Source organism: Lasiodiplodia theobromae (assembly GCF_012971845.1).
Source record: "Lasiodiplodia theobromae strain AM2As chromosome Unknown scaffold_5, whole genome shotgun sequence".
NCBI classification, from domain to species: domain Eukaryota; kingdom Fungi; phylum Ascomycota; class Dothideomycetes; order Botryosphaeriales; family Botryosphaeriaceae; genus Lasiodiplodia; species Lasiodiplodia theobromae.
In genome coordinates, this window is record NW_023336541.1 from 192,644 (window position 1) to 220,477 (window position 27,834).

General features: G+C 53.9%; 14 protein-coding genes across 14 annotated transcripts; 8 read left to right on the plus strand and 6 right to left on the minus strand.

Moving 5' to 3' along the window:
• Nucleotides 1-68: 68 nt before the first annotated feature.
• Nucleotides 69-537, plus strand: LTHEOB_1906 (uncharacterized protein; the record flags this gene model as incomplete). The annotated part of the gene is made up of 2 exons (XM_035510659.1): nt 69-281; nt 391-537. 2 exons carry the CDS (start codon nt 69-71, stop codon nt 535-537), a joined length of 360 nt encoding a protein of 119 aa, XP_035364846.1.
• A 291-nt stretch (nt 538-828) lies between these two features.
• Nucleotides 829-1,514, minus strand: LTHEOB_1907 (Short-chain dehydrogenase/reductase SDR; the record flags this gene model as incomplete). Its single annotated transcript, XM_035510660.1, has 3 exons — nt 829-1,326; nt 1,379-1,434; nt 1,490-1,514. The coding sequence occupies 3 exons, from the start codon at nt 1,512-1,514 to the stop codon at nt 829-831; spliced, it is 579 nt and encodes a 192-aa protein (XP_035364847.1).
• Nucleotides 1,515-2,017: 503 nt separating this feature from the next.
• On the plus strand, nt 2,018-2,928 carry LTHEOB_1908 (Short-chain dehydrogenase/reductase SDR; the record flags this gene model as incomplete). Its single annotated transcript, XM_035510661.1, has 3 exons — nt 2,018-2,362; nt 2,415-2,741; nt 2,794-2,928. The coding sequence occupies 3 exons, from the start codon at nt 2,018-2,020 to the stop codon at nt 2,926-2,928; spliced, it is 807 nt and encodes a 268-aa protein (XP_035364848.1).
• A 951-nt stretch (nt 2,929-3,879) lies between these two features.
• Nucleotides 3,880-4,874, minus strand: LTHEOB_1909 (uncharacterized protein; the record flags this gene model as incomplete). The annotated part of the gene is made up of 2 exons (XM_035510662.1): nt 3,880-4,668; nt 4,719-4,874. 2 exons carry the CDS (start codon nt 4,872-4,874, stop codon nt 3,880-3,882), a joined length of 945 nt encoding a protein of 314 aa, XP_035364849.1.
• A 424-nt stretch (nt 4,875-5,298) lies between these two features.
• LTHEOB_1910 (Beta-ketoacyl synthase) lies at nt 5,299-10,889 on the plus strand (the record flags this gene model as incomplete). Its single annotated transcript, XM_035510664.1, has 5 exons — nt 5,299-5,642; nt 5,696-5,996; nt 6,057-7,160; nt 7,219-9,573; nt 9,627-10,889. The coding sequence occupies 5 exons, from the start codon at nt 5,299-5,301 to the stop codon at nt 10,887-10,889; spliced, it is 5,367 nt and encodes a 1,788-aa protein (XP_035364850.1).
• A 1,021-nt stretch (nt 10,890-11,910) lies between these two features.
• Nucleotides 11,911-12,257, plus strand: LTHEOB_1911 (Dimeric alpha-beta barrel; the record flags this gene model as incomplete). The annotated part of the gene is made up of 2 exons (XM_035510665.1): nt 11,911-12,077; nt 12,191-12,257. The coding sequence occupies 2 exons, from the start codon at nt 11,911-11,913 to the stop codon at nt 12,255-12,257; spliced, it is 234 nt and encodes a 77-aa protein (XP_035364851.1).
• Nucleotides 12,258-12,766: 509 nt separating this feature from the next.
• Nucleotides 12,767-13,329, plus strand: LTHEOB_1912 (uncharacterized protein; the record flags this gene model as incomplete). Its single annotated transcript, XM_035510666.1, has 2 exons — nt 12,767-12,836; nt 12,893-13,329. 2 exons carry the CDS (start codon nt 12,767-12,769, stop codon nt 13,327-13,329), a joined length of 507 nt encoding a protein of 168 aa, XP_035364852.1.
• A 1,068-nt stretch (nt 13,330-14,397) lies between these two features.
• Nucleotides 14,398-16,103, plus strand: LTHEOB_1913 (AMP-dependent synthetase/ligase; the record flags this gene model as incomplete). Its single annotated transcript, XM_035510667.1, has 2 exons — nt 14,398-15,777; nt 15,855-16,103. The coding sequence occupies 2 exons, from the start codon at nt 14,398-14,400 to the stop codon at nt 16,101-16,103; spliced, it is 1,629 nt and encodes a 542-aa protein (XP_035364853.1).
• Nucleotides 16,104-16,384: 281 nt separating this feature from the next.
• LTHEOB_1914 (uncharacterized protein) lies at nt 16,385-17,752 on the minus strand (the record flags this gene model as incomplete). Its single annotated transcript, XM_035510668.1, has 1 exon — nt 16,385-17,752. One exon carries the CDS (start codon nt 17,750-17,752, stop codon nt 16,385-16,387), a length of 1,368 nt encoding a protein of 455 aa, XP_035364854.1.
• Nucleotides 17,753-18,551: 799 nt separating this feature from the next.
• Nucleotides 18,552-19,346, minus strand: LTHEOB_1915 (NmrA-like family protein; the record flags this gene model as incomplete). The annotated part of the gene is made up of 1 exon (XM_035510669.1): nt 18,552-19,346. One exon carries the CDS (start codon nt 19,344-19,346, stop codon nt 18,552-18,554), a length of 795 nt encoding a protein of 264 aa, XP_035364855.1.
• A 640-nt stretch (nt 19,347-19,986) lies between these two features.
• On the minus strand, nt 19,987-21,766 carry LTHEOB_1916 (Glucose-methanol-choline oxidoreductase; the record flags this gene model as incomplete). Its single annotated transcript, XM_035510670.1, has 2 exons — nt 19,987-21,503; nt 21,553-21,766. The coding sequence occupies 2 exons, from the start codon at nt 21,764-21,766 to the stop codon at nt 19,987-19,989; spliced, it is 1,731 nt and encodes a 576-aa protein (XP_035364856.1).
• Nucleotides 21,767-22,200: 434 nt separating this feature from the next.
• On the minus strand, nt 22,201-23,002 carry LTHEOB_1917 (Cytochrome P450; the record flags this gene model as incomplete). Its single annotated transcript, XM_035510671.1, has 2 exons — nt 22,201-22,910; nt 22,963-23,002. 2 exons carry the CDS (start codon nt 23,000-23,002, stop codon nt 22,201-22,203), a joined length of 750 nt encoding a protein of 249 aa, XP_035364857.1.
• Nucleotides 23,003-23,654: 652 nt separating this feature from the next.
• Nucleotides 23,655-25,032, plus strand: LTHEOB_1918 (Aldo/keto reductase; the record flags this gene model as incomplete). The annotated part of the gene is made up of 5 exons (XM_035510672.1): nt 23,655-23,760; nt 23,816-24,138; nt 24,191-24,470; nt 24,530-24,690; nt 24,748-25,032. The coding sequence occupies 5 exons, from the start codon at nt 23,655-23,657 to the stop codon at nt 25,030-25,032; spliced, it is 1,155 nt and encodes a 384-aa protein (XP_035364858.1).
• Nucleotides 25,033-25,398: 366 nt separating this feature from the next.
• On the plus strand, nt 25,399-27,716 carry LTHEOB_1919 (Major facilitator superfamily transporter; the record flags this gene model as incomplete). The annotated part of the gene is made up of 7 exons (XM_035510673.1): nt 25,399-25,518; nt 25,567-25,663; nt 25,732-26,250; nt 26,296-26,515; nt 26,571-26,933; nt 26,983-27,098; nt 27,154-27,716. 7 exons carry the CDS (start codon nt 25,399-25,401, stop codon nt 27,714-27,716), a joined length of 1,998 nt encoding a protein of 665 aa, XP_035364859.1.
• Between the last annotated feature and the right edge of the window lie 118 nt (nt 27,717-27,834).

Here is a 27,834-nt window from a genome sequence, read left to right on the forward strand (position 1 = left end):
CTTGTACTTAACCCCTGCATTGCCATAGCATTTTTGAATTTCGACCTTTCAGCATTATCTCTGCAAACATGGCGAACTCAGGCCCGTCCCTTTCCGTTCACGTCAAAATCACTATCGATCCTTCTGATACTGAGGCATTCCTCAAAGCCCTGCAACCCACCTACGAAGCTGTCACCGCAGAACCCCTCAACACCTTCTTCGAGGTATACCAGGATGCACGAACACCTGGAGTCTTCAAGCTGGTGGAGAACTGGGATGCGAGCGTCGAGTACATGAGGACGGTGAGTAGTCGGACCTGATGTTTCATCGTCTCGGCCGCCGTTGGAGCAGCTCAACTGTCCGAGGAACATACTGTAAGAGCAGAACACGTGCTGATGTGCGCATGGACAGGTCCAAGAGAAAAAGGAATATTACAAGGAGTACTTCGAGATCACCAAGCCGATGTACAAAAAGCCACTTGAGCTCGAAATTTACACCAGAATGCCGGGTAATGAGTGGGTCAGCGTGAGGAAGGATGCTTATCCGGACAGGGAATAGGGCTTGGGAGAGAAACCAGATTGGCATGCTCGCATCTCAGCTTGAGCAAATTTAGCTGGAGGAAAGAAGAAAGCCATGTGTCTCTCTTCAGGATTTCTGCTAGTAGTTATCATGATCCAGACTTGCGTTTACTACGCTTTGCAGTTGACTGACTTGTATTGCGCTGGAAGGCACTACTGTAGAAAGAAGTCACAGCGATGATTGATTTAGTGTGACAAGATAATTTGAGAAGCAGCGTTGACAATATAGGTCTTCTTGAAACAGACTTCCGGTCTAGCCATTCGCATTATTCTAGTGGTGTTGGGTATCCCTCGCGCCGTCCTCTTCATTAAAGTGAACCTTGGTATCCGCGAAGACTTGGTCATAATCATACTCAAACCACCTGATGTCCGGACAGAGACCGGCGAACTTCCAGACACTGTCAACTTTCTTATACCACATGGTTGCCCCACCGTGCGAGTGGCCCTTGACCGCAACCGTCTTGCGCGACTCGTCGGTGTACTTCTGATGCGGCACGCGGACCTGGTGGCGGCCGGTGATCTCCGTCTCGGAAACCTGTTGCCATCTGGACGCGCCGATGAAATGCTGCGTCTTCAGCAGAGGATTCCCGAGGAACTTCGGATCCGAGGCCATTGCGATGAACTGATCGGCTGGCATGTCTTCCCATATCTTGTCGAGGAAAGAGCGGTAATCGACCTGGATGACATTAACAACGTACCGAACGAGAGGTGGGCCGGATATACTTGCCCTCAAAGTCGGTGCTACGCATTTGCGGAGACGGTCCCAGTCCTGGCCCCCATGTCAGCCTTCGTAAGGTTCTATCAAGGGAGGTGGCAGTTACCTTGGTGTCATAGCTCTCTGCCCATTCAAACAAGGCAGCTGAGCAACCAGCCACATCTGTTTTGACATCAGCCTAACAGGGCACTAGAGGATTCCCAGAATTATTATTTACCTTCGTAGGCAGGAATATCAGCCATAATTATGTCTCGGTATGATGCCACGCAGAAAGAGTTGGGCTCGGAAAAGAAAAGCACGACCGGCGAAACAGCGGTATGGTGTGTACAACCATCGGATAGATTTATATGTTGCGTTTACTCCCTAAATTCGGAAGTGTTATTGTCCTCGGGCAGGAGCTGCGTTCGGGGCATTGGCTCCCGACTTCGGTGTGGATGCTTGGGGGCCGATCGGGGTCCGGATATTCGGGATGCGGCATCGCGCCTTTCCTTGTAAGCGTTTCGATCATGTACGCCGCCGGTGAACTAAACACCAAGAGTGATATGCAAGATTCGGTCATCAGCTTATTTTGGAGGTTCTAGCTTCTGTTACTCATTATTTTCGCAACGAAATCCTTAGCCGGGGTGCAATACATAAACCTTCGATGCCCAACCAATTCTCCGAGTCTTGATTTCGTCATTTACTGCTGCAAGAAAAAGGCCCTTTTGCCAACAACCCACTCAGTATATCCTCTTCTATCACCACCATGGGCTCCGTTGAGACTACCCCGTACTTGCCATTCCGCCTCGATGGGAAGGTCGCACTTGTCACCGGCTCCGGTCGTGGCATTGGTGCTGCCATGGCGACGGAGCTTGGCAGAGCCGGCGCAAAGGTTGTGGTCAACTACGCCAAATCGAGGGGCCCGGCGGAAAAAGTGGTGGAAGAGATCAAGAGTTTCGGCTCCGACGCCGTTGCCATCCAGGCCGACGTGAGCCAAGTCAAGGAGACTGTCCGGCTTTTCCAGGAGGCCGTCCAACACTACGGCCACCTCGACATTGTCTGCTCAAATGCCGGCGTTGTGTCGTTTGGTCATCTCGAGGATGTCACTGAGGTACGTTGCACCAGTGGAAAGTAGAGAACAGCAATTAACGCCGGCGCAACAGGAAGAGTTTGACCGTGTCTTTACGATCAACACGCGTGGTCAGTTCTTCGTGGCTCGTGAAGCATACAAGAATCTCAGCGAGGGTGGACGCATCATCCTTATGAGCTCCAACACCGCCAGAGATTATGCCGTTCCGAAGCACGCTGTGTATTCGGGGTCAAAGGGTGCCATTGACTCTTTCGTGCGGATCCTGGCCCTGGACTGCGGAAAGAAGAAGATCACTGTCAACGCCGTAGCGCCTGGAGGCACTGTGACAGATATGTTCTACGCAGTCGCCAAGCACTACATTCCGAACAGCGACGGCTTTTCTGATGAGAAGCTGAAGGACGTGAGTAATGAGATGCTTGTCAGAATGGTCCAGCAGACGCTTACTGAAACAGATGGCTGCTCATGCCTCGCCCCTCATTCGCAACGGATACCCGACTGACGTCGCCCGCGTCGTGATTTTCCTGGCCAGCAAGGAGGGTGAATGGGTTAATGGAAAGGTGATTGGCGTTGATGGCGGTGCTGCTTAGAATTACATTTGAAGGTGGACCGGGGGGATTTCCACTTGAACATAGCCCATATTCATGAAAGGATGTATTGGAGACAACATCACAGAAATACTATTGTTATGCATAAACTACATTCTCCTCATGTATGTCCATGAATACTTCAGTGACACTCGACTTGGATGTCTGAGGATATGCTATGCTACCTAACACGCTAGCAAAAATGTTGTCCAAAGTATATTAAAGACTGCGCCCATCCAATATTCAAATGCATTATGATGTTGACTCTAGTTTTCGGGTCACTACTTGTATCTCTTCCGGTGAGAAAACACTTCATGTCTGAACGTAAGCATTTGTGTCATCGAAACTACCAAAAACCAACTGAAATCCTGAAATTCTGAAATTGAATTGCATAAGCCCGGTATCGGGAAATGCGTAAATTGGGTTGTGGTGTCAAGTCGGCCTCTCCGGACCGAAAACCGCCTGTAGCTTAGAAACGGATGAACAAACGCTGGCGCCGAGAATGTTTCCCTTTCGTCACGTCGGTGCCCGAGTATCGGGATCCGGGACTGGGGTTGTATCTGAGGTGAGAACTAGGTGGTAATGATGAGGCTCTTTCGGTAAGCACTATGGATGCATTTGATGTTACATCGGACTCCGAATGACCAGTAATCTCCTTACACAGGGCGAACGACGGCAATCACAACTGGCTTACCATTATTCTGTCTGTTTCAGTCCGCGAAAGTGCCAACGTAAGCCTTCGTATGACGAATACGTTCATGTTAAACAATTTCATGAAAGTACCCAGTTCAGCCCTAAATGATGTCTTCCATCACAATCAATTTGAGCCATGGGATAATCAGATGTAAATAAACGCCTTGAATTGTAATCTAATGTACGCAAATCTATAGAATGGGCGAGTCATGGGGAAAAAGGACAGGAGTTGCGGCGACGGATGAAATTGCTTTCAAACACTTATACTTGAAACCACTTCTTCTCTCCCCCTCTCAGCTCAAACGCAACTCTGCCGTCTCCCGCCAGCTTCCGCAACACTTCTTCAATGAATGGTTCCAACGCAAGCTTCCTCACTTCTTCATCCAACTCATTGCCGTGCATCAAGGTAACAAGGTCTTTGACAGTCATACTGCTTGCCTTGGCGCGTCCCCTGCCCTTGTGCTCGGCTTTGAACTTCTCCAGCGTCTGCAGGACCTGCTTCTCGCGCCGAGTCTTCTGTGCCAACTCTGCCGAAATCTTCGCAGGTAGGTCATGAATGACGTCGCCATGAGCTGGATAGCCTGTGGCGCAATTGTGCGACTGCATCGCGTGCAGGGATGACATGTAGATGCCGAGCTCTTCCACTGCACTGGTGCCATGACCCAATATGTTGTCTCCAGTAAACATGGCGTTCTCTTCTTCAAGGATAAAGCACATGTGGTCGTGCGAGTGGCCAGGGCTGTGCACCGCCCTGATGGTGGCTCCCTCGACGCGAAATATCTGGCCATCCTCGATGGGCTGCTGAGTTTTTGCAGGCGAGTTCTTGTATATTCCTGTGGAAAGGTGAGGATAGAGCCGAAGGAGGTCCGGTACCCCGCCGGTATGGTCGCCGTGCCAGTGGGTGAGGAACACGTGGGACAGCGAGATGGACGAGGCGCTCAGCGTGGTAGATAGCAGATCGGCCCACTCGGGGATTCCTTGCCCGGTGTCGATAATGAGCCTGTAGTCGCCAGTGCCGACAATGTAGGTGTTCGTTCCTTGAAGAGTGAACTTTTGCAATATCATTAGCGGAGTGAATGCAAAAGAACAGCATCTATTACCTTTCCCGCATTTTGCCCGAGCACACGCAGCACTCGCGGGCTGAGCTGCTCTACATCCTCAAGCTTTGGAAGCCTCTTTAGCTGTGTCTCGAGATAGTCCTCAAAGGCACAAGCATTGAGTGCCTTGTTGATTTGTTGGTACCCTCCTTTGCTCATTGCGGAACGCTCCGGAAGGCTCAGGAAATGGCCCTGCGAAGAGGGCCTGGGGGTCCGGATGATTATGATATATTGCAAACGGGCTACACAGCCTCTCGGCATTTGTTTCTGACATTCCCGAACCGCTGCCTGGATATTCGGACTCCTATACAACGCCACGGAAAGCCCGCTCGCCGAACACGACGTCTACCGATAGCGAGTGGCGTTAGGATTCCCGACCTTGATCCACTCCTTTCATAAACAGAAAGCCTTAGGCAGCAATGTTTACTTGAACACATAATAAGAAGGTATATATATGTTGTTTCCGAAACGTTGCCAAAGTTTGTGTGCGGTTGATAGCGGCGGAGCTCAAAGAAGGGTTTGGTAAAGCTTTCTATTGGCCAACCCTGACTATTTTGATTCCAGCACTACAATAGCTACAAAGATGCCGATCTATACACCCCCTTCCGATTCTCAAGACGAGCCTCAAGAAATGAGACTGGTCTATTTCAGCAACGAATTCCCGCACGATGACCTACAAGATCTCCTTCGCCGGTTGTACAACCTCAGCAAAGACAAACGGCATCCGGTCTTGGCAAGATTCATCACTGAAGCCACTTCGGCCATCAGGGATGAAGTACGGGAGTTGCCAACCTCGCTCAGAGAGCTGATTCCCCCTTTCAAAACCGTTTTGGACCTTGCCGACCATCCCGAGCTTCGAAAAGGCCCTCTTTGCGGATCAATCGACGGCGTTCTACTTTGTGTTGTAGAGCTAGCGACAATTATCAGGTATGCCATCCTCTGTCATCTCTGTTTAACATCTATGGCTTACACTTGCGAAGGTACTACGAGAATTCTCCAAACGAATTCGATCTCCACTCCGGGCACACATACCTCGCTGGTCTGGGCATAGGACTTCTGGCCACCGCTGCCGTCTCGCTGGCACACACCCTGGCCGAGCTACCTCTCGTGGGTGCCGAGGTCGTGCGTGTTGCCTTCCGGCTCGGCGTCGTCGTGCATGAGGTGTCACAAAACCTGGAACCCCGCGACCTGTCCGGCTCGCTGGACGCATGGGCTTCGGTAGTTCCCGGAGTCAAGGCAGAGGATGTTCAGGCAGAACTTGACGCAGTCCAAGCTCGAGAGGTTGGTGTACTCCAGATGTCAGACGACCACAGCTGTTCCCATGACTGACGAATGTAACAGAATATCCCCGAGCCCAGCAAGATCTTCATCAGCGCACTGAATCAGACTTCAGTGACTGTGAGCGGGCCGCCATCAAGATTGAAGCATCTCTTCCGTGCGTCGGAGTTCTTCCGCGGTCACAAGGTCGTCACCTTGCCCGTTTTCGGGGGTCTGTGCCATGCGAAGCATATCTACAACCGTCAGCACGTGCATGAGGTCATTGACGTGAGCTCGCTTGACGAGCTGGATGCGAAGTATGCCCCGGCACTTCCCGTGTTCTCAACTTCGACAGGGAGTCAGTACACGGCAACGACTGCCAAAGATCTGTTCGAGCAGATCATCTGGGAGATCATGACTCAGCAAATCCAATGGGATAACGTTATCCAAGGAGTGGTTGACCAGGCCAACAGTATCGCAGCTTCCAGCTGCCAGGTGCTCGTCTTCCGTAACTCACTCCCGGTCCATGACCTGCTAGCCTCGCTCAATTCCAACCTCGATCCTTTTGAGGCAGTCACGGAAGAACTGATTCCGTGGGTCAAAAAGAGCTTTCCGGGAGAAGGAACGCCGAGAGGAACAGCCCAGTCCAAGATCGCAATCGTCGGGATGTCTTGCCGACTGCCTGGCGGAGCAACAAACACAGAGAAGTTCTGGGAGCTCCTGGACCAGGGTCTGGATGTGCATAGAAAAATTCCCGCGGACCGGTTCGACGTCGAGTCGCACCACGACCCCGCTGGAAAGAGGATGAACACCAGTCTTACTCCGTATGGCTGTTTTATTGATGAGCCTGGGTTGTTCGACGCACCATTTTTCAACATGTCTCCCCGCGAAGCGGAGCAGACGGACCCGATGCAGCGCCTAGCGTTGGTCACTGCGTATGAGGCCCTTGAGAGGGCAGGCTACGTCGCAAACCGTACGCCGGCCACAAACCTGCACCGCATCGGAACATTCTACGGACAGGCAAGCGATGACTACCGTGAGGTCAACACAGCTCAGGAGATCGGCACATACTTCATTCCGGGCGGATGTCGTGCTTTTGGCCCGGGGCGTATCAATTACTTCTTCAAATTCTCGGGGCCGAGTTTTAGCTGCGACACGGCGTGCTCTTCCAGCTTGGCAACAATTCAGGTACAGTACTCCGGCCAACAAAGAGAAGAGATTTTCACTGACAGCACTATCTATGCAGGCTGCCTGCACGTCGCTCTGGAACGGCGACACGGACATGGTAGTGGCTGGCGGCATGAACATCCTCACAAACTCGGACGCCTTTGCTGGACTCAGCAAGGGACATTTCCTCTCAAAGACGCCCAATGCGTGCAAGACGTGGGATAGCGAGGCTGATGGATACTGTCGAGCCGATGGTGTTGGTTCTATCGTCATGAAGCGTCTCGAGGACGCGGAAGCGGACAATGACAACATCCTCGGCGTCATCCTCGGGGCTGCTACTAACCACTCAGCCGAAGCCGTCTCCATCACTCATCCTCATGCCGGCGCACAGTCATACCTCTACAGGCAAATGATGAGCTCAGCAGGTGTCGATCCCCTCGACGTCAGTTTTGTGGAAATGCACGGCACGGGTACGCAAGCCGGTGATACGGTTGAGATCAAGTCCATCACCGATGTGTTTGCCCCAACAACGAGGCGCCGCAACTCCTCACAGCCACTGTATATCGGAGCAGTTAAATCAAACGTCGGCCACGGTGAGGCTGTGGCTGGAGTGACGGCTCTCCTGAAGGTGCTGCTCATGTACCAGAAGAACGCGATCCCGCCACATGTCGGAATCAAGAACAGCCTCAACCCCGGATTCCCCAAGGACTTGGATGCAAGGAATCTTCGCATTCCTTATGAAAAGCAGGCTTGGCCTCGCGTGGAGGGGAAGAGACGCATTGCTGTTGTGAACAACTTCAGCGCTGCGGGCGGCAACACGACTGTCGCCATTGAGGAACCACCTGTACCCAAGGCTGATGGTCCTCTTGACCCTCGCACGAACCATGTGATTGCCGTATCAGCGAAGAGCAAAGCGTCTCTCCGAGGCAACCTGGAACGCCTCATTGCGTATCTCGACGCTAATCCGGACGTGTCATTGGCGAATCTCTCGTACTCGACGACTGCCCGACGATACCACCACAACCATCGTGTGGCAATTGCGGCGTCTGATGTTGCGCAGGCGAAGAAGAAGCTCTCATCTCATCTCGCAACAGTCGATACGCACAAGCCTGTTCCAACCACTGGCCCGCCTCAGATCGCGTTCGCCTTCACTGGCCAGGGATCCTCTCACAAGTCCATGAACCTCGAGCTGTTCCATTCCTCGCCGTATTTCAGATCCCAGATCCTCCACCTGGATGCTTTGGCTCAGAGCCAAGGCTTCCCATCTTTCGTGCCAGCCGTTGACGGGAGCCACGCCAAGGACCACGCACACTCTCCTACCATCACGCAGCTTGCTCTCGTTGCCGTTGAGATCGCACTCGCCAAATACTGGGTGTCTTTGGGCGTGAAGCCAAGTGTTGTCGTTGGGCATAGCCTGGGCGAGTATGCCGCCCTTCATGTGGCTGGCGTGCTCTCCGCCGCTGATGCGCTGTTCCTCGTCGGCCGCAGAGCCCAGCTACTCGAGGAGAAGTGCCAAGTCGGTAGCCACAAGATGCTGGCGGTGCGTGCCTCGCTTGCCGACATTGAGAAGAGTGCTGCCGGGCTCACGTACGAAGTCGCCTGCATCAACGGGCCGAAGGAAACGGTGCTGAGCGGATCAAAGGAGCAGATGGAGGCTATCACCCAGCCACTGCAATCGGCCGGTCACAAGTGCTACAGCCTCGACGTCGCATTCGCCTTCCACTCGAAGCAGACGGATCCGATCCTCGACGAGTTCGAGGAGCTTGCGAAGAGCAGCGTCCTTTTCCAGGCTCCAAATCTGCCCGTCGTCTCGCCTTTGTTGAGCAAGGTCGTCTTCGACGAGAAGACTATCAACGCCAACTACGTACGGAGGGCCACACGGGAGACGGTCAACTTCCTCGACGCTTTGGAGATGGCACAGAACATCTCCACGGTGGACGAAGACACCGTCTGGGTCGAAATCGGCCCTCATCCTGTCTGCATGGGCTTCGTCAAAGCCACGCTTCCATCCGTCCACGCCGCTGTTCCATCGTTCCGCAGAGACGAAGAAAACTGGGACACGATCGCTCAGAGCCTCAGCGTCCTACACCCTGCCGGAGTGCCGATTGACTGGAGCGAATTCCACCGTCCTTTCGAAAAGGGACTCCGCCTCCTCGACCTGCCTACGTATGCCTGGAACGACAAGAACTACTGGCTCATGTACAATGGAGACTGGGCTCTCACCAAGGGCAACACTTTCTACGACGCTGAAAAGGGGTCCAAGGTGGCTCCGGCCTTGCCCTCAAGCCTGAGGACCTCGACTGTCCAGCAAATCGTCGAGGAAGTGTATACCGGAACGGCAGGAACAGTGACAATGCGCTCAGACTTGATGCAGCCAGACTTTCTGGCTGCTGCCAACGGCCATAGGATGAACGGGTGCGGTGTGGTAACATCTGTAAGTTTTGCCGAAGTGATGGCTGCTCGCGACGACACTAACGGGCTGCACAGTCTATCCACGCGGACATCTCCTACACCCTCGGAGAATACCTCTACAAGAAGTTCTACCCAGGCGCCAAGGAAGTCAATATGAACATCGCCAACCTCGAAGTCCTCCAAGGCCTCGTCGCGCAAAAGAACACCAAAACGCCGCAAGTCATCCAAGTCTCCGCCTCAACCTCCGACATCACCTCGGGCGTCGTCTCCCTCAAATGGCAGCACGTCCACCCCGACGGCACCGTCTCCGACCCCTTCGCCAGCGCCACCATCCACTACGGCGACGCCTCCACGTGGCTCGCCTCCTGGATCCCCAGTGCGCACCTCATCCAAGGCCGCATCGACGCGCTGGAGCAGCTGGCCAACGCCGGCGTCGCCAACCGCTTCTCGCACAACATGGCGTACCTGCTCTTCGGCACCAACCTCGTCGACTACGCGCCCAAGTACCGCGGCATGCAGTCGGTCGTGCTGCACGGCCTCGAGGCCTTCGCCGACGTGACGCTCACGACGGAAAAAGGCGGGAGCTGGACCGTGCCGCCGTATTTTATTGATAGCGTCGCGCACCTCGCCGGCTTCGTCATGAACGTGTCGGATGCGATTGACACGAAGGCGAATTACTGCGTCACGCCGGGATGGGGCTCGATGCGCTTCGCCCGCCCGCTTGAGGCTGGCGCCCGGTATCGCTCGTACGTCAAGATGATCCCGACGGCCGAGGACCCGAGTGTCTTCCTCGGCGACGTGTATGTCCTGCAGGATGCTGTTGTTGTTGGCATGGTTGGTGGCATCAAGTTCCGCCGCTACCCGCGCATTTTGCTTAACCGCTTCTTCTCCGCGCCGGACGACACGGCGGCCTCGGCTTCGCAGTCGCATGCCGCCCCTCCGCCGCCGCCGGCGACGACGACGGCAAAGCCAGCGGTCGTAGTGCACGAGTACCCGACCATCGCCCCGGCCGCGAACCCGGGCCCGCCCCTGAAGGCGACGGCCACCGCAACCACGACAGCTGTACCCGTTCCCACTGCTGCCGCCGCCGTCGAGCCGCCGGCGTCTAACAGCATCGCATCGAAGGCGACGGTGCTGATCGCGCGGGAGGCCGGCCTGGACGTGGCGGAGCTGACCGACGACGCCAGCTTCGCGAACCTGGGCGTCGACAGCCTGATGAGCCTGGTCATCGCCGAGAAGTTCCGCGAGGAGCTGGGCGTGACGGTCAGCGGGAGCCTGTTCCTCGAGTACCCGACGCTGGGCGATTTGAGGAGTTGGTTGGTGGAGTACTACAATTAAATTGTGATTTTTTTTTCTTTTATTGATAAGACGGAGGAGTTTGTGTTTGGTTTGATTTCTTCTTGATTCTGTTTCACCTTTTTCGTATTTACGCTATAGAATAAAGAAAGACGCAATGTCATTAGAATGGATGCTACAGGTTCATGGTGAATTCTCGTGACTATGCTACGATCTATAAGAATTGAGTAGAGGCCCCTTTTTATTGTTTTATTAGTGCCAGCTAAAGCCACTTATATTCATTTATAGAAACCTCTTCGTTGTACTGTCTATACCCCTCTCTAGAGTCTAGCATAATTATCATCACAGTGCACTTGAACGGTGGGCACCCATTGTTCAGCTGCGAGAAGCCATGGCACTTTCGTCAATCTCTCCAAAGCATTTCTGCACGGGCTTACAGAAGAGTCAGACAGTTCATCCCGATTTGATCGGCAAAGAAGAGAACCCGGCGTCCGATGCCCGCTGTCGGGGTTGTGCAGACGTAATCTTCCGAACCGGAGGTAGGATTGGCTTCATCCTTCACTCTTCTAGTGCCCGCACGTTCAGTAAACATCACATATCCTACGCGCCCAACTTTTAATGACCTACCGGATCTACCTCTTCACATCACTATCAGGTTATTGAAACCGCAGGAACCATGGCAGTTTCCTCAAACACGTCCGAACCGCCCGAACTGAATGGTCCAGCGGACGGCAAAATTCTTTGCCTTACCATCTGCGGTTACCGAAAACCTGGCATGAGCGAAGAAGACTACAGACATCATATGACAAAAATCTCAGCGCCGATGACGCAGGATCTCATGGTGAAATATGGAGTCATACGGTGGACACAGGTACGAGTTCCCTGAAAGAGCCAATTAACCTACTTTCCGTAAATTCTGCACTCTCCGTACACCATAATTTCAGTATGAGAAAAAGAAATTGTGTACTCTTCGCTGCATATTTACTGCCTTAAGTATTTGATGTATGTGTGCTGATTGAATGGGAAATGCAAGATACACAACACAAGCTCCACTCGTGCCCTGATGGGCCAGCTTTTCGATTCGCAGATGGCCAACGTTGCCGATTTTGACTGCTTCAGTCAGGTGCTGTTCAGGAACCTGGAGGACTACAAGAGGATGAAAGAAGACCCTTGGTACAAGGAACATTTGGTGGGCGACCATGAGAAGTTCGCAGACACGAAGAGAAGCATGTGAGTATTCTTCTATTGGATCAATGTGTTTGGATTGAAGGCCTGTCTGTGGTATCAGAATATCATAGATCGAGGGAAACTAAAGTGAGGCTTTGCTAATCACTGTATGGTAGGATGACCATTGGATGGATCGAGCAGTTTATAGACAACGGAACAGTAGTCAATGGAATTCAAGGATGATTGTACCTTATTGGCTGGTACATCTCAGAGGACTCGGAAAAAATCGAAGGTAGCTCTCAGATTACTCAGTAGACTCTACGACCGCTCATTCAATCTATTCCTTTCAAGAACACACATGTCCTGATGAAATTTCGTCGAGGGCCATGGATGGTTTCCTGTGTTGCTATTGTTCTACTTACACTATTCTGGTGTCAAGAAGCTCTCGAGACTATCTCGTTCCGCCATAGCCTTTACCGAAATTCAGCAGGTAAGTGCGCGAGCCAATGAGAAAATGGCCAGGGAGCGGAACGCGACGTCGGGGATGCGAAACAACGGAGAGCGAACTCATAGACATCCGGCCCGCATCTTCTACCAATCATGGCGTGACCGGAGCTGAGACCAATGTCAATCAGGCATTTGCAGCTCTCCCGAATTGAGTACTTTCTTCCATTTTATCTCATAAGATAACTGTGTCGTGTTCTTTCTTCCATCCATCCTTGCAAGACTAGCACACACATTTCGTTGCAATCATGGCTCCCAAGTCTCGGCCCACAACAGGTTATCAAGCCACTGCCGTAATTACCGGCTCTTTCTTATCTGGTCAGTAGCAATCTGTACGGATGTCGGATATGCACTAACCATCGTAACTGCCCCAGGCGCCATGATGGGCCTTTCCTTGATGGCGGTTCCAGTACTCCTTGACACGACAACCGAACCAGCTCAGCTGTTCCATCAATGGACCCGCATGTACCACTACGGCCATCAAGCACTACCCACGATGGCCATCGCTACTTTCGCCCTTTACGGATATACAGCGCTCAGCAAACGCACTGCTAAGAAAGCGTGGGGTGTGTTTGCTGCCGCTGGCCTGACGACGGTGAGCATCCTGCCGTTCACTTGGATCGTCATGGTGCCGACGAACAACACTTTGTTTCGTTTGGAGGCGGAGAGCCAGACGGCTCCAGTAGCAAGCTGGGAGGAGGCACGCGCACTCGTGATCAAATGGAGCTGCATGCATCTTGTGCGGTCTCTACTTCCGCTCGCAGGAGCTATACTGGGTTCAATGGGGATTTTCGAGAAGCTTGTGTTTTGATGCAAGCAGGTTGTGGTTCAACAGCATCTGTCAAGACAAATGAATTTGCCTGTAACTAGCGAAGAGGGTTCTCAAATGATGCTTATCCGGGTTAGGAAAGCGAAGAGATGTAGCTTGTGGATGCAACTCGCACCAGTGACCCAGCGAAGATGCCAATTGTAGTTAGCTCAATCCATCGCAGACCGTTACCTGCCGAATCCGGAAGACATCTGTTTTCTGCTTTCAGCCCCCACCTCAGGCTCCTCATGTATTGTGCGAGCAAAAGTCAGCCCGAACTCCGATTTGGCGTGGCGCAGCAGCATCGTTTCCCGACCTTTCGCTTACTCTCACTCCATCCTCGGAATCCGAGTCTCAGGCCCGACGTCACCGATATCCACCCAACAAAAAGAAAAATGGCCCGAGCCCCGAAGTCGCAGCCTCCGGTCAACCCGCTGCTCGCCTTTGTTCTCGCCGTCCTTCAAGCCATGTGAATAGAGGCAGAGTTACGTGAGGGAAAAAGTTGATCCATGTTCGGAGCTAAATACTTGTCACCCATTATGGTTTGTCGGCTCGCGGTCATGCTTTGACGCTCATTGGTCAAATCTCATCGCAGTGTTCACTACCACTAAAAAAGTAGTCTTTTCTATACATCACCACCGGGTCTTTGGGATCTAGGGCTTTTTAGAGTAGTAAATCTAGAATGGCCTTATCGGTGAATTTCACCGTTCAAGAAAATTTCGCAACAAACGGGTCAGCTTGGTGCTATATATCGGGGGTGACGTGCCAATTTCGGCATCACCCCGTAGGTGAATAAACAGCCATTGTGCTATATTCTCTGCAGAGCTAGACGTTCTCCACTGTGCAACAACAATGCCTTCTGCACTTTCGATGCTGTCACTTTTGTTCTACGGACTGCCCTCCATTCTTGTTGCCTTTCTATTTCGGAAAATCAAGCAGAAAGAGCGTGGCAAACCCAATGATGAAAGTTTCGCAGAAGTAGACGGAGGGCCTTTAGCCAACCAAACGTCCGTCTTCCTGCATATCGAGCAAGGCCTGCGAAAGAGCCCACACAAAGCGGCCGTCATTTGCATGCACCAATCTCCAGACAGCCTCTCTGGTCTGATACCATCTGATGGCCAATTCACGCAGAAGCAAGGCGGGCCCCGGCACGAATGTCTGGTCTTCACCTACAACGAGCTACACCGCGCATCACTGAAGCTCGCCGCCGGCCTCGCGGCTCACGGCGTACGGCCAAACACCACCATGCTGATGTTGATTCCGAACGGCGGCGAGTACTGCCTGCTTCTCTGGACATGCATCGTCATGCGCCTCACATTCGTCTGCCTCGACCCATCAACCCTGGCCGCGTCCGACCCCGCCGAGCTGCGCGATGTCATGGAATCAACCAAGCCATCCATCGTCGTCGTCCCAGACGCAGCTGGCGCCAAGACCATGGACACGCTCCTCGCCTCACTCGGCAATGACCACGCCCTCCGCATATCCCTGACCGAACGCCCCGTTTCCGGTAGCTGGACGTCCCTGCCCGAGCTGGCCGCCGACGCCACCAGTGACCCACCCGACGAACAGCAACTTCTGGATGCGGCCAGGAATGACGATGAAGACCGCATTCACTCCATCATGTTCACATCGGGGACGTCAGGCCGATCGAAAGGCTGCCCCTTGCGCGTTGGTGGCATGACGCACGTGCTGCACTCGCAATCTTGGTTGATCAACAAAGATAATTGCGCGTCCGCACTGCAGCAAGCGCACAACTCGCGCGGCATCGCTCCGGCCCAGACGCTGCAGACGTGGCGGGCGGGTGGTGCGGTAGTCATGACGGGCCGCGGCTTCGCGGCCGACGACATGGTGGATGCGATTCGCGAGCACGGGGTCACTTTCGTCGTGCTCACGCCTGCGATGGTGCACGCCCTGGCACCGCTTCTCAGCGCTCACGCATTTGAGGTGACATCCGTCCGGACGGTGCAGGTGGGCGGGGATGCGGTCACGAAAGATATTCTGACGAAGTGCGCCGCCTTGTTCCCTAAGGCCGAGGTGTGCGTCAATCACGGGATGACCGAGGGAGGGGCGTGCTTCAGGTGGCCGTTCTTCGGGACTCCGACGGCCGAGATACCCTACTTTGGGGAGATATGCCCGGTGGGTGTCGTTGCGCGTGGAGCAGTTGTGCGGGTCTGGGACGCGGAGAGGGAGTGCGTGGCAAGGAGAGGCCGGCCGGGCGAGCTTCATCTGCACTGCAGCAGTATTATCCGGCATTACCTGGGTGGAGTGTCTGAGTCTTCATTCTATGAGGATGACCGAGGTCGTTGGTTCAACACCGGTGATGTTGCTCTCATGGATGACGGCGGCTTGGTGTTCATCCTCGGGCGGAAGAAGGATATGATCAAAAGCAACGGCATTGCCATTATGCCTGCCGCGCTGGAGAGCTCGATTGAGCAGTTTACAGGCGCACAGGTTAGTCATACTCTGAGTTCCCGTCTTGGTGTGCAGCAAGACTCTTCCTTATTGCTAACATGGATATTTCTTTCAAGACATCAGTGATTGGTATATCCCACCCGGTACTGGGGCAGGTTCCCTTTGCCGTACTCAGTAGTCTCAACGAAAAAACGCAAGAAGAGATAAAGAGTTACATAATGCGTACGCTTGGCAAGGACTATGCTCTTGGTGGCCTGGCTACACTGGAGGAGGTCGGGCTTAGCGAGTTTACGGTCAACGCTACTCACAAGATCGTTAGGTCTGAAGTCGAAAAGGCGGTTCAGAGAACTTACGCCAAAGCCTAAGCTGTACATGAGGTTTCAGCTTAAGCCAGTGAAACTCCATACTTACAGCAGAGCCAATGAGGAGTAGAGCAACAAGAAGGAGGCCTTGCGGTGTTTTAGGTATATACAGAATTACAGTCAACTTGTTTTACATGTTCCTGGAGTTCTATGGCACACGAGATTTACTTTAAACACCACGTAGTTTAACGAAATGAGCCATTTGCCTTACACGCGAGTAAAGTCAATATTGCAAATACCAGTGTAGCTGAGCAGAAATTTCCCACTCCAGATCAAACGCATCCTTATTCCAGCTTCGGAACCTGGGCCCAAGCCTTGTCCATACCAGCCATGACCACCCACTTAGCTTGTGCAGGGAGATCCAAAGTCGTGTCATACGCCATCCTCGCAATCTTCAACCACATATCCCCACTCACCGGGAAGGCACCCGCACCCTCACCCTGCTCAAACGGCCTCGACACCTCCTCCCCATGCCTCAGCGCGCGCACAAACTTCGCCACATGTCCATCATCATGCTGCTCATTGACAGCACCGAAGAGCGAAGCCCAGTCCATCCCCACACTTAGACCCCCCTCATACCCCACCACCCTCTCCACACTCAACTCCGGCAGCCCGCACACCGCATACCACACCAGATCCAGCCTGCCCTTCCACTCGACCAGCCGCACGCGGCTCGCGACGTCTATCCACGGCTGCCCCGCCAGCACGGCCACGAAGATGGAGCTGGTGACGCAGTGCATGAAGAAGAAGTCGACCTTCGCCGCCTTGCCCGCCCGCTGCGCCGCGCCGGCCAGGTACGCGCAGAAGCTCATCATCTCCGCCGTGCGCCGTTCCAGCGTCTCGGCAGTGACGCGGAAACGTGCCGCCAGCGACGTCAGTTCCGGCCCGGCCTGCTTCAGCATCGCCTGCATCTTCTTCGTGCCGATCAGGCCCTCGGTGCGGCCGGCGCGGCGGACGGCGTCGTTGGCTGCGAAGTCGCCCAAGATTTCGACCAGCGATCTGTCCGCATCGATCGACGCGACGTCCGAATCCTGCGCGCGCTGCTCAGCGGTGCGAAAGAAGTAGTCGGTGTCGAACGAGTCGTGCGCGGCGGCCTGCGCGAGGGCCTCGGCGACGATGCTGGGCTGCGCGAACTCGACGCCCAGCCCCAGGTGGATGATGGGGTGGTAGGCGCCGTCGAACATGAGGGCCAGCAGCGCTTCCGCAATCTTACTACCGCTGAAGACGTATTCGTTGACGACCGCCCGCCACCCCTTCTGCTCGATCTGCTGCTCGAAGTAGACGAGGAAATTGGTGTAGTGCGCGATCTGCCCGATTCGGGCGTGGAAGTAGTCGGGGTCTTGCATTTTGAGGACGACGTCGGCGTCGAGGGCCGGCAGGGGCCGTTGGGTGGGCAGGTCGTCGTCGAAGGCCGTCCGTAGCTCGGCGGGGCTGGCGCCGAGGGCGAGCCGGGTGAGGAGGTTGTGGGCGAGGTGGTTGTGGCCGTTCATGTCGCGGAAGAAGATGTGCAGCTCGTCGTGGTTTTTCTGGAGGAGCTGGTCTGTGATGGCGAGGGATTCGGGCGGTGCGGCGGCGCCGCGCATGATGCCCAGGTGGTCTGGGGATAGGCGGACCTGTGAGGCTGCCGTGATGGTCTTGGTAGTTGTTGACATGGTTGATATTGCTTGTGCTTCTCTCACGAATCAATATGTGTTTGTTATGTGGATAATATGTTTTATCACTACCAATGATCAAGCTATATACAATCATGAACGTCTCAGAGTTGTGGTTTCGGGCAATGGAATCTCCGTTTGCTTAGCTTAGATACAATCCGATTGGCCGTCGGTCTCCGAATCAGGAGACATTAATCGGGTGAGAAACATGTGAGAGCCCACATGTAGCCTCTCAGATGCGCCCGACAAGACCGCTCCTCTAGTGCTAGTCATTGACCTGATGTCACTGGGACATGTAACCTCTGTTGAAGCCTTTGGCTCCTGTTCGCTTCTGTATCCCGAATTATCCGAGAATTGGTTGACATTAAGTTCGTTGGATAGTACGAGAGTGGAAGTTTTGGGACCACAGTTGAACATCAAAAGGGGGAGTATGATCTCTTGTTACTAATAAGGCGAGACACATGGAGAAAAATACACATTCACTTCTCATCGATATCGGTCTGACTCAATCGTTCAGTGACGCATGATTCTGCCTTGTTCAATAGTATTTTATCAGCGTTGCCATCGTGAAAGTGTTCTGTCCATTAATGCGAGCCTCCCCGCATTCTCCTCAGAAACGAAATTTTGTTCAAACCGCAAAATGTCAAAATGTGAGTAGTTTCATTGGCTACTGTAATATGTCTATTGCATGCTGGAAGTAGAAGTGACTACAGAGCCATGGCACGTAGCCACCAAAGACTTATGAGTACTGTGGTGCTGATATCAGACGGCATGATCCCCCACACTGCATTTGACTTCTTCAGGAAGGTCCCGTGGATGGCAGATAAGGATGCAGCCACGGAAAAAAGTGCCTCAACAGGCCAACAGTGATGCACAACGGTGTCCCCCGCGGGAACTGCGCGCCTCCGCCCGTGTTAACGACGCCCACATTCCTCATATCGTAGAGGCCGTCCGGATCATCCGCCGCCTCAATCATGGCCGCAGCCAAGTCGAGGTACGAGATGAACGACTCCTGCTCGTCGAAGCTGAGCTTGTGGCCCCGCTGCTTGTCGACCGACAAGCCGCCGGGCTTGATGAAGATGGTCGACACCCAGTCCTGCTGCGCGCGCAGAATCTCCTCCGTCTGCCGCAGGTCCTCGTACACGTGCGAGGCCGCCGTCTTCATGATCGGCTTGAACCACGCCGGCATGTTGCGGTTGAGATGGTCGTCGAGCGTCGCCGACGACAGCAGGACGAGCTTCGGCAGCGGCGTGGCGCCCGGGCCCTCGGACGCTTCTCTGATCTTCTCCAGCGCGCGGATGACCGTCAGGGCCGAGTCTTGGGAGAGGCGGCAGCCCGGGACGTTGTCGTTCGTTGTTACGGTCAGGAAGACGGCCTTTGTGCCTCGGATGCAGTCGGCGAGCAAGTCGACGTCGTCGATGCTCCCTTCAAAAATCTTGACTCTTTTGTTGTCCGCGACATTGGGGAGTATCCGTATGAGCTTTGTCCTGTTGCGACAGTAGGCGTGGACCCTCGCGTCTGGAGACTGGAGGAGATTTTGAATTAACGAGTTTCCAGTATTGCCAGTGGCACCGAGGACGGCGTAGGTAGCCATTTCCTTGCCTCTGAGGTGTGTGAGAGAGGAGCAGGAAGGCGGAAGAGATGAAGGTGGGTTTGCAAGTACCTCTGCGAAGGCAGAGTCACGGAAGAACTTTAAAGTTAGCAATTTACTGTAAACCTGTCTGCAATTTGTGTGCGATAGCCATGGTTGCTTGTAGTGGTTGCAGACGATTCCCGAACTTCGTGAAAAGTCTCGGAATTCGGGCCACTAATCATTGGTTTAGTCCCCGAGCCTTGTCACACGCAGGCTCATTGCAGCATAATCGGCGCAATACATCATCCGGCGGCCTCCGATGAAACAGCATTCAATCAGCGAGCCCGTGAATGCCAAGAACGTAGCAGTGATGCCATAGCTCCTCTGAGTCAAGGTATGTTGGCATCTTAACATCACCTTTGCCCACCCCTGCATTATCTTTACGTATGCCGTTTGATGTCTGTAAGCAATGTAGATCCATACAAAGGGCTGCTTTTATATATTGATTTGACACGATGTACAAACAAGATTTAGAGGAGTTCGAAGGTACTGATAGAGCTTTTCTAAAAGTTTGCGGAGAAGGCTATACTTTTACGCTGTGAAGTCCACTGAATTCACCAGTTCCAGCTCAACGTTGACACGAATTGCTACCGATACGAAGTCATAGACCAACACCGTCCTCCTCAACGATATCCCGCGCTGCCCTATTCGCAACGGCGTACACGTGAGCCTGAATGGCACAGGTCGGCGGACGAGGGATAGCTGGAGAGCCTATGACTCGAATGCCATTGAGACCCTTGATCCTCCAGTTGCTGTCGAGGACGGTGCCGAGTGCCACGGTACCGAGGGCATGATGCCACGACTGTGAGCTCTGTTGGATGGCCTTCCAGACGTCCTCGTCGCTTGTAACATCCTTACCCGGGTAGATCTCGTCCACGATGAACGAGCTAAGAGCCTTGGACTGCATTATCTCTCGGAGCTGTTTGTATCCGTACGTGATGGCTGCCTTGTCTCCCGCCGAGCCGAAATAGTTAGAATGGATGACGGGATCGTCCCGGTAATCGGAAGAGTCTATGGTGACGAAGCCTGTGGCTTCGGGCTGGACCACGGCGGCGAATGCGGCCAGGATGCTGACGTTCGGCGCCGGTTGCAAGAAAGGCGTGCTGGCGTACTCGTAGATGACGTGGGGGCGGTCTTTCGGGACTTCCAGGTGGAAGGAGCTGTTGACGGCTTCGAACACCGAGTCCGGTAGTCGCAGCGCCCCGAACACGTCTCCGTTGTTTCTTCCAAGCGGCCCGGACCCGTTGGCGTATTCGGCTTGCGCCACCGCCGCTCCGGTGGCGTTCTCGGACCATTGCCACGCGGTCTCGACACCTTCGACCGTTTGGTACTCCATGACGGCATAGTGGTGATCGTACAGGTTGGACCCAATCTCAGGGATGTTGGCAACAACGGGAATGTCAAGCGCCGAGAGGGTGTCCTCGGGGCCAACCCCGGACAGCATGAGTAGTTGAGGGGAGTTAATAGCGCCTGCGGCTACGATGATTTCTTGTGCTTCGATGACATGTACTTCGTTGGTTTGAGTATCTGTGTAGGTGACGTTCGTCGCAGTGGTCCCCGTGAAGCCGATCCGCTGGACCCAGGCATCGTGAATGACCCGGAAATTTGGCCTCCCCGCCATCTGATAGCCGTATGCATTGACGGCGTAATCCCTCGTGCGGTTGGAGACGCGAATTGTCTCCAGGCCGAGACTAACGCCAATGCCATGGCCAGATACCATATCCGTCTCATCCAGATCGAGTGTTGATTTCAGGGCGTTCGCGAAAGGCACATCGAACGAGACCAGTTCCTGGCCGCGGCTCACCTCCAACGGCCCGTCGCCAAACGCGTTGGGGTCCAGGACTTGTTCATAGTTTTCAGCCGGGTCAGACGTGTAATGAGTGGTTTCCTTAAAGTCCTCAAGCAAAGACTCCCATGCCAGGCCAGGGTTGCCAGAGAGCTCCGCCCATTCGTCGAAGACAGAGGCCGAGCCGCGGCAGTAGAGCATGGCATTGACGCCACTACCACCACCAAGAATGCGTCCTTGCCAGAGATTTGGAGTCAAGCCTCCAAGATTGGGCTCCGGCTGAGTCGAGTAATTCCAAAACCATTGCTGGGATGAGAAGAACCTCGCTGGGGCTGCATATTTCGTTAGCGAGTTCACAGAGCCTTTTGACGTGTGACTCACTGGTAACTAAAGGATTGGTGCTCTCATCTGGACCGGCTTCCAAAAGAGTGACGGCAATCTTGGGATTCCTGGTCAGCCTCTCTGCAACCACATAGCCTGCCGGTCCAGCGCCGACAATCACGTAGTCAACGGGCTTCGTCAAGTTCGTTGGGGCTGCAGAAACAACTGCCGTCAAGGCCATCAGACCTTGCAGCAATATTGAGCTGCGTGCCATTGCTTGATGACCGGGAAATCGGACTTTCAATGAAGTTTTGGTGTTGAAGTTTTCAGGAAGTGTATGACGAGAAATTGAGACATGAACACCTCGGCATTTATACACTGTCTATTTCATTGGCGGTCGCCGTGAAGAGAGAGTGAGGATATTGGTACGCCACACTGACGAGAAAGCGCCGAGATGAGGTGACTGAATGGGTCCATGGATTGTGGAAGGAAGGTATCGGAAGCCGATTCGCCGCCATTGACATGGCGTCAGCTCCTTACCGAAAAGCGTGTTGGTTGTCAGCTTTGATTAAAACATAACAGATTTGTGGAACAACACCAACAAACTTTCATGAAAGAATATCAGCTGAGATTAAAATAGCAATCAATTGAAAATTTCTAAAGTCTTGACTTGTGTCTGGTTGACTTCGGCGGTGACAGCGTAAACATCTACCAAGGATAAACGCCCGTGTTATGCAAGAGCTTTCCAGCCTCATCATCTCTTTTGCCCTCCAAAACATCAATCAAGGGCATGACAGCCTCCGAAGCAGGCTTGGCGCCGAACTCGGCCTTGTTGTGAGGGCCCAGGTTCGACTGAGTGAAGCCTGGATCGTAGGCGAAGACTTTGATTCCAGCCGACTGGAACTCATAGACCTGGCAGGCGGTGACCATGTGAAGGGCGGCTTTGCTTGCTCGGTACTGCACCGCTTGCACGTTGTAAATGGGTGAAGAAGTGTCCAGACGACGAGCAATGGAGCCGGCCCCGCTCGAAATGTTGACGATTCTCGCCGGCGAAGCAGTTGATTTGCGGAGGAGCTCGGCGAAGGCAGTGGTCAAGACAGCCGGGCCAGTCGCATTGGTGTCAAAAGCATCGCGCATCTGCTGGCGAAGTGGGGGCTGCATCGCCGACACGGCGGCGTTGTTGACCAGTATATCGAGCTTGCCATGGGCGCGCTCAACCGAGGTGACCGCACGCTCGATGGTGTCGTCTTTGGTCACGTCAATCTCGAGTAATTCAGCCGAACCAGGCAGACTGCGAGACTGTAGGTCCTTCACGGCTGCGGCTCCTTTTTCCGGAGACCTTGCCCCAACAAGGACGTGGTACGAGGCGCTCCGTGCCATCAGCTGAGCGGCTAGCTCGAAGCCGATGCCGCTGGTCGCTTTGGAGCTCAGGTCAGCAACAGGTGCAAAATAGGGAAGTAGGCAACCTACCGCCGGTGACTAGAACCAGTGTCTTTGCCGTAGCAGCCATTTTCTGCTCGTGTTTGCGAAATGCATGTGTTATTTCTCCGCGATTCGTCTTAAATGTGTAAGCATATCGCCTTTAGTAAGCACAACCGGCTTTAACGGGCGGAGATGGTGAGCTATCCCAGAAGAGACACGTTTGAAACATTGCTGAAGCTCAAGTGATCGTGGGTGGGCCCGGAATACGCGATGAGGGTGGGGGCCGGCGCCAACACTGAAGGCTGCGGCGCAGCGGGGAAGACGTCGATCATGCAGGCAGCAAAGTGAGCGATTTCCATTCTTGGCACGGCTTAGCCTGACAGTACCGCTCCATCGGAATTTCGGGGCGCTGGTGGCGGCGAATACGGGGGGAGATGCATCGGAGAGCGAATGTCGGGAGGTAGTACGTAAGTAAGCAGATTGATAGTACCTGCACCCGTGGATCGCAGCCACGGTGCATCATCCGTCGGAATTGACACACTATCTCCGGCCCGAGCCGCCCACCACCTACCACTAGCGGAGGTAATTGCTCTTGCTCAATTGTCAAGCCTCAGGCATTGTAAACCACCGCCTTTGTCACTTTATCTTCACGCCACTTCCCAGGCTCTGTTTCCCCACGAAACCCCAGATCAGACTCCTCAGATTCAAAATTTCTCTTTCATACAACTAAAATCGCAACCATGGCTGGCATGCCCCCTCCCCCGATCAAGAGCCTGCTTGGCAGGCACCGTCTTCTTGCACCCGCTGCTTCTGTTCGCGTCAGCCCAATTTCCCTGGGAGGAATGAGTATGTTACCCTACCCGTAGGTTCGTGCAGACGGCATAGATTGACAATGCTGAAGGCTTGGGAAATGCGTGGGCGCCGTTCATGGGCGAATGCACAAAGGAAACGGCCTTTGAGTTGCTTGATGCCTATTATGACCTTGGCGGTAACTTCATTGACACTGCCAATGCCTACCAGGGAGGCCAGAGCGAGGAGTGGATTGGAGAGTGGATTGAGAAGACGGGCCGCCGCTCAGAGCTGGTTGTTGCCACCAAGTACACTCTGAATCCCCGCGCGGGTCAGCCTGTGCAGCAGAGCAACTTCGGCGGAAACGGCACGAAGAGCCTGCACACTTCCATCCACGACAGCCTGAAGAGGCTGCGCACCGACTACGTTGATCTGGTGACACGCAATCCTCCCCAGCCGTCGGATTCAAGAACTGACTTGCCCTCAGTACTACGTCCATGCCTGGGACTTTTCCACTAGCATTCCCGAGCTGATGCAGTCACTCAACACCTTGGTCTCTCAAGGCAAGGTCCTGTACCTCGGCATCAGCGACACTCCGGCCTGGATTGTCGCAAAGGCCAACGCGTATGCCCGCGAGCACGGTCTTCGTCCCTTCTCCGTGTACCAGGGCCGGTTCTCCGCGCAGTCGCGTGACTTGGAACGTGACATCATCCCCATGTGCCGCGATGAGGGCATGGCTATCCATGCCTGGGGCGTCCTGGGAAGCGGTGTGTTGACATAATTCCTACCATCACCCCCGAGTCACCATGCTGACAGCACCACGCAGGCTACTTCAAGTCCCCCGGAGAGAAGCCCAAGGAAGGAGGCCGCAACACGCCCCACATGGTACTCGGCCGCGAAGAGCAGGTCTCCGCCGTTCTGGACAAGGTGGCCAAGCGCCGCAACGTCCCCGTGACTTCGGTCGCCCTTGCCTACGCGCTGCAGAAGGTAAGTTGTAAATCTTCACCGCATTGCTCCGTCCGTCAACTGATTAGATATATTCAGACCCCTTATCTGTTCCCCATTGTCGGTGGCCGCAAGGTCGCTCATCTCAAGACGAATGTCGAGGCCCTCAGCCTGGAGCTGACCCCCGAGGATGTTGCCGACATTGAGAAGGGCTACGATTTTGATCTTGGCTTCCCGCACAACTTCCTGAACCTGGCTGGCTATGCTCCGCAGGGGCCCCAGGATGTCAGTTTCCTCGGCTCCATGGGTCACTTTGACCACGTCTCCCCTCCTACGGCCATCAAGCCGCACGGAAGTGAGCAGAAGACTGCTTTCAAGGCTTAGACAACCACTGTGTACTACGATTAGCATAAAGTCTATAGTGATATGAAACTCTTTCTCCTTGGACTATACTGGCGAGTTTTAAGGTGATAATATGACGCGTTGGCTTTTTGAACTTGTGCAACACGTCCATCATTGTTTGCTCACATTATTTAGAAAATCAACCGTGAATTTGAATTATACGAGCTCTTGGGACTATTTGTCCTATTCGTAGGGGAGCGTACACATATCCTCGGTTCGTAATGGTGCACTATGGTGGACTGTATCGACCAAGCGATGTTGAGATACAAGGCTCAAACTCATTGTTCACGGAACCACAGCACAGACTTATCCACATAAGTGTCCTGGAGTCAGGATATGGCAACAGCTATGCTCGAAGATCTCGGAAAGCGAGGTCGCCAAATCAACAAGACGGCCATAACAGATTGGCTGTCGCAGACCGCCGAATGGCATGGGGCGCCCATCCATGCAGGTGGCCTGGTCACTTCGGTAAGCGCCAATCCCGAAAGCGTCATCGGACAGCTAAACGCACTTTAGACCGTCCAGTGGGTATTCGGAATGGATGAACCGGGATTCGTATTACAAATCCACATGCATTTCGTTCTCCCTGCCGGACCTGAGGCATGTCACGCTTGTGTGTACATACATGCACTTGATCAATGCCATCAATCCACGGTTGTTAAAATTTTCCCAACGGCATAGGTGCCAAAGCTCACCACCTGTCCAACGAGGCCGTGAGTTGCATCATGTCGCACTCCAGCATAGTCGAGAAGCATGCCTTGGAGGAGACTCCGATCGACCAGTCTTCAACAACCCAGTCTTCAAAACCCCCATCCTCCCAAAATCTCTTCAACAGTCAGTCGACAATACAACAATCTCCCGAGAAGGCGGCACCTCCTCCGAATACCACACTCAAAGAGGAATCCGACAATGTTGATAACGACGGCGATTATCCCACCGGCGTCCGCCTTCTGACCGTGATTGCTGCGCTCATCCTGGCGATGCTCCTCGCAGTCATGGACATGACCATCTTGGCCACGGCAATCCCCCACATCACAGACCAGTTCCACAGTCTGGACGATGTCGGGTGGTATGCATCCGCCTTTTTCATGACGGTGGCTTCCTCACAGTCCACCTGGGGAAAGGCATACAAATACTTCGATCTCAAAACCGTGTTTCTCATCACCATTGCTCTTTTCGAGTTGGGAAGCTTGATTTGCGGTATGTTCTCCGACGACAGGATCTTCACAGCTAACGAAGTTACAGGCGTGGCACAGAACAGCGTCACGTTGATTGCAGGCCGCGCAGTTACTGGCTATGGAGCTGCCGGCGTTCTGGCGGGCTGCTACACGATTGTAGCTTTTGCTGTTCGGCCCGAGCAACGACCTGCTTTCACCGGTGTGCTGGCCGCGACTTACGGGGTAGGCTCCAGTATCGCACCAGTGATCGGTGGAGCGTTGGCAGATAAGGTTTCATGGAGATGGTGGTACGTGTAAACCAGGTTTGTGCGGCTACATTTGAGCATAACTCACCCTCCACAGTTTTTACATCAATCTTCCCATCGGTGGTGTGTCTGTCGCCATAATTCTCCTTACCTTCAAGACTCCACCACTCTCGCGAAATGAAAAGGACATCGGTGCTCCATGGTCCGAGAAGCTAAAACAAATGGACCTAATCGGAACGTTTACCATAATGGCAGCAGTCATCTGCCTCCTCCTCGCCTTGCAGTGGGGCGGAGTCTCAAAGAGTTGGAGCTCAGCCGACGTCATTGGCACACTTGTAGGGTTTGGTCTCATCTCAGGCGCTTTCGTCATCCTTGAATACCTCCAGGGAAACCGTGCGCTCTTGGTACCGCACATTCTCAAAAAGCGTGTTGTCTACGTCGGCTGCCTGGTCAGTTTTTTGTAAGTCACAAAAGAGTTCCTTCTCCATTCAGATCTCTGACCTTATCAGGCTGGGCGGTGGTGAGTTTACTATGATCTACTACATCCCAATCTATTTCCAATCTATTCTCGGTGTCTCGGCACAAGAGAGTGGCGTTCGAAATCTTGCTTTCATCATAGCCGTTAGTACGTAACCCACCAACTCTCCCCGCTGAGGCACTTCACTCACAACGGCAACCAGCAATATTCACGGTCGTGTCGGGTGCAGCCATTACTGCCACCGGCTACTTCACCCCTTTCATCGTGCTCGGCGCGTCCATGACAACTGTCGGCTCTGGTCTCATGTACACCTTTTCCGAGAGCTCGCCGTCCAGCGAATGGATTGGCTATCAAGTTCTTGCCGGCATCGGCATAGGGCTGTGCTTTCAAGCACCCATCATGGCCATCCAAGCTCTCGCTGATCCCGAAGACGTCTCGGCCAGCACTGCCATGGTGCTCTTCTTCCAGACCATGGGGGGCGCCTTCATGGTTTCCGGCGCGCAATCTGCATTCACGAACACATTGGTGAAGAATCTGGCCACACACGCACCGGGCGTAGATGTGCAGGCAGTCATCGAGGCCGGCGCAACGAATCTGAGGGAGACGTTCAGCGGCGATGAATTGGCGGGTATTTTGACCAGTTACATGGCTGGTTTGAAGGTTGCTTTTGCGATAGTCATTGCGTTGACTGGTGGCGCCACCGTTGCCAGCCTGGCGATGCCGTGGACTTCTGTTAAGAGTAGGCCTACAGTGGCTCCTTTGTAAGAGCAGGCTGGAAGGTAGTTGTTAGTCACAAATTTGATGCTGGCGTCCGTTTGCCATTCAGATTAAAAAAAAATAAACAACATAAGGCTGGTGGTTTTACAAGTGTTGAGACCGTTTG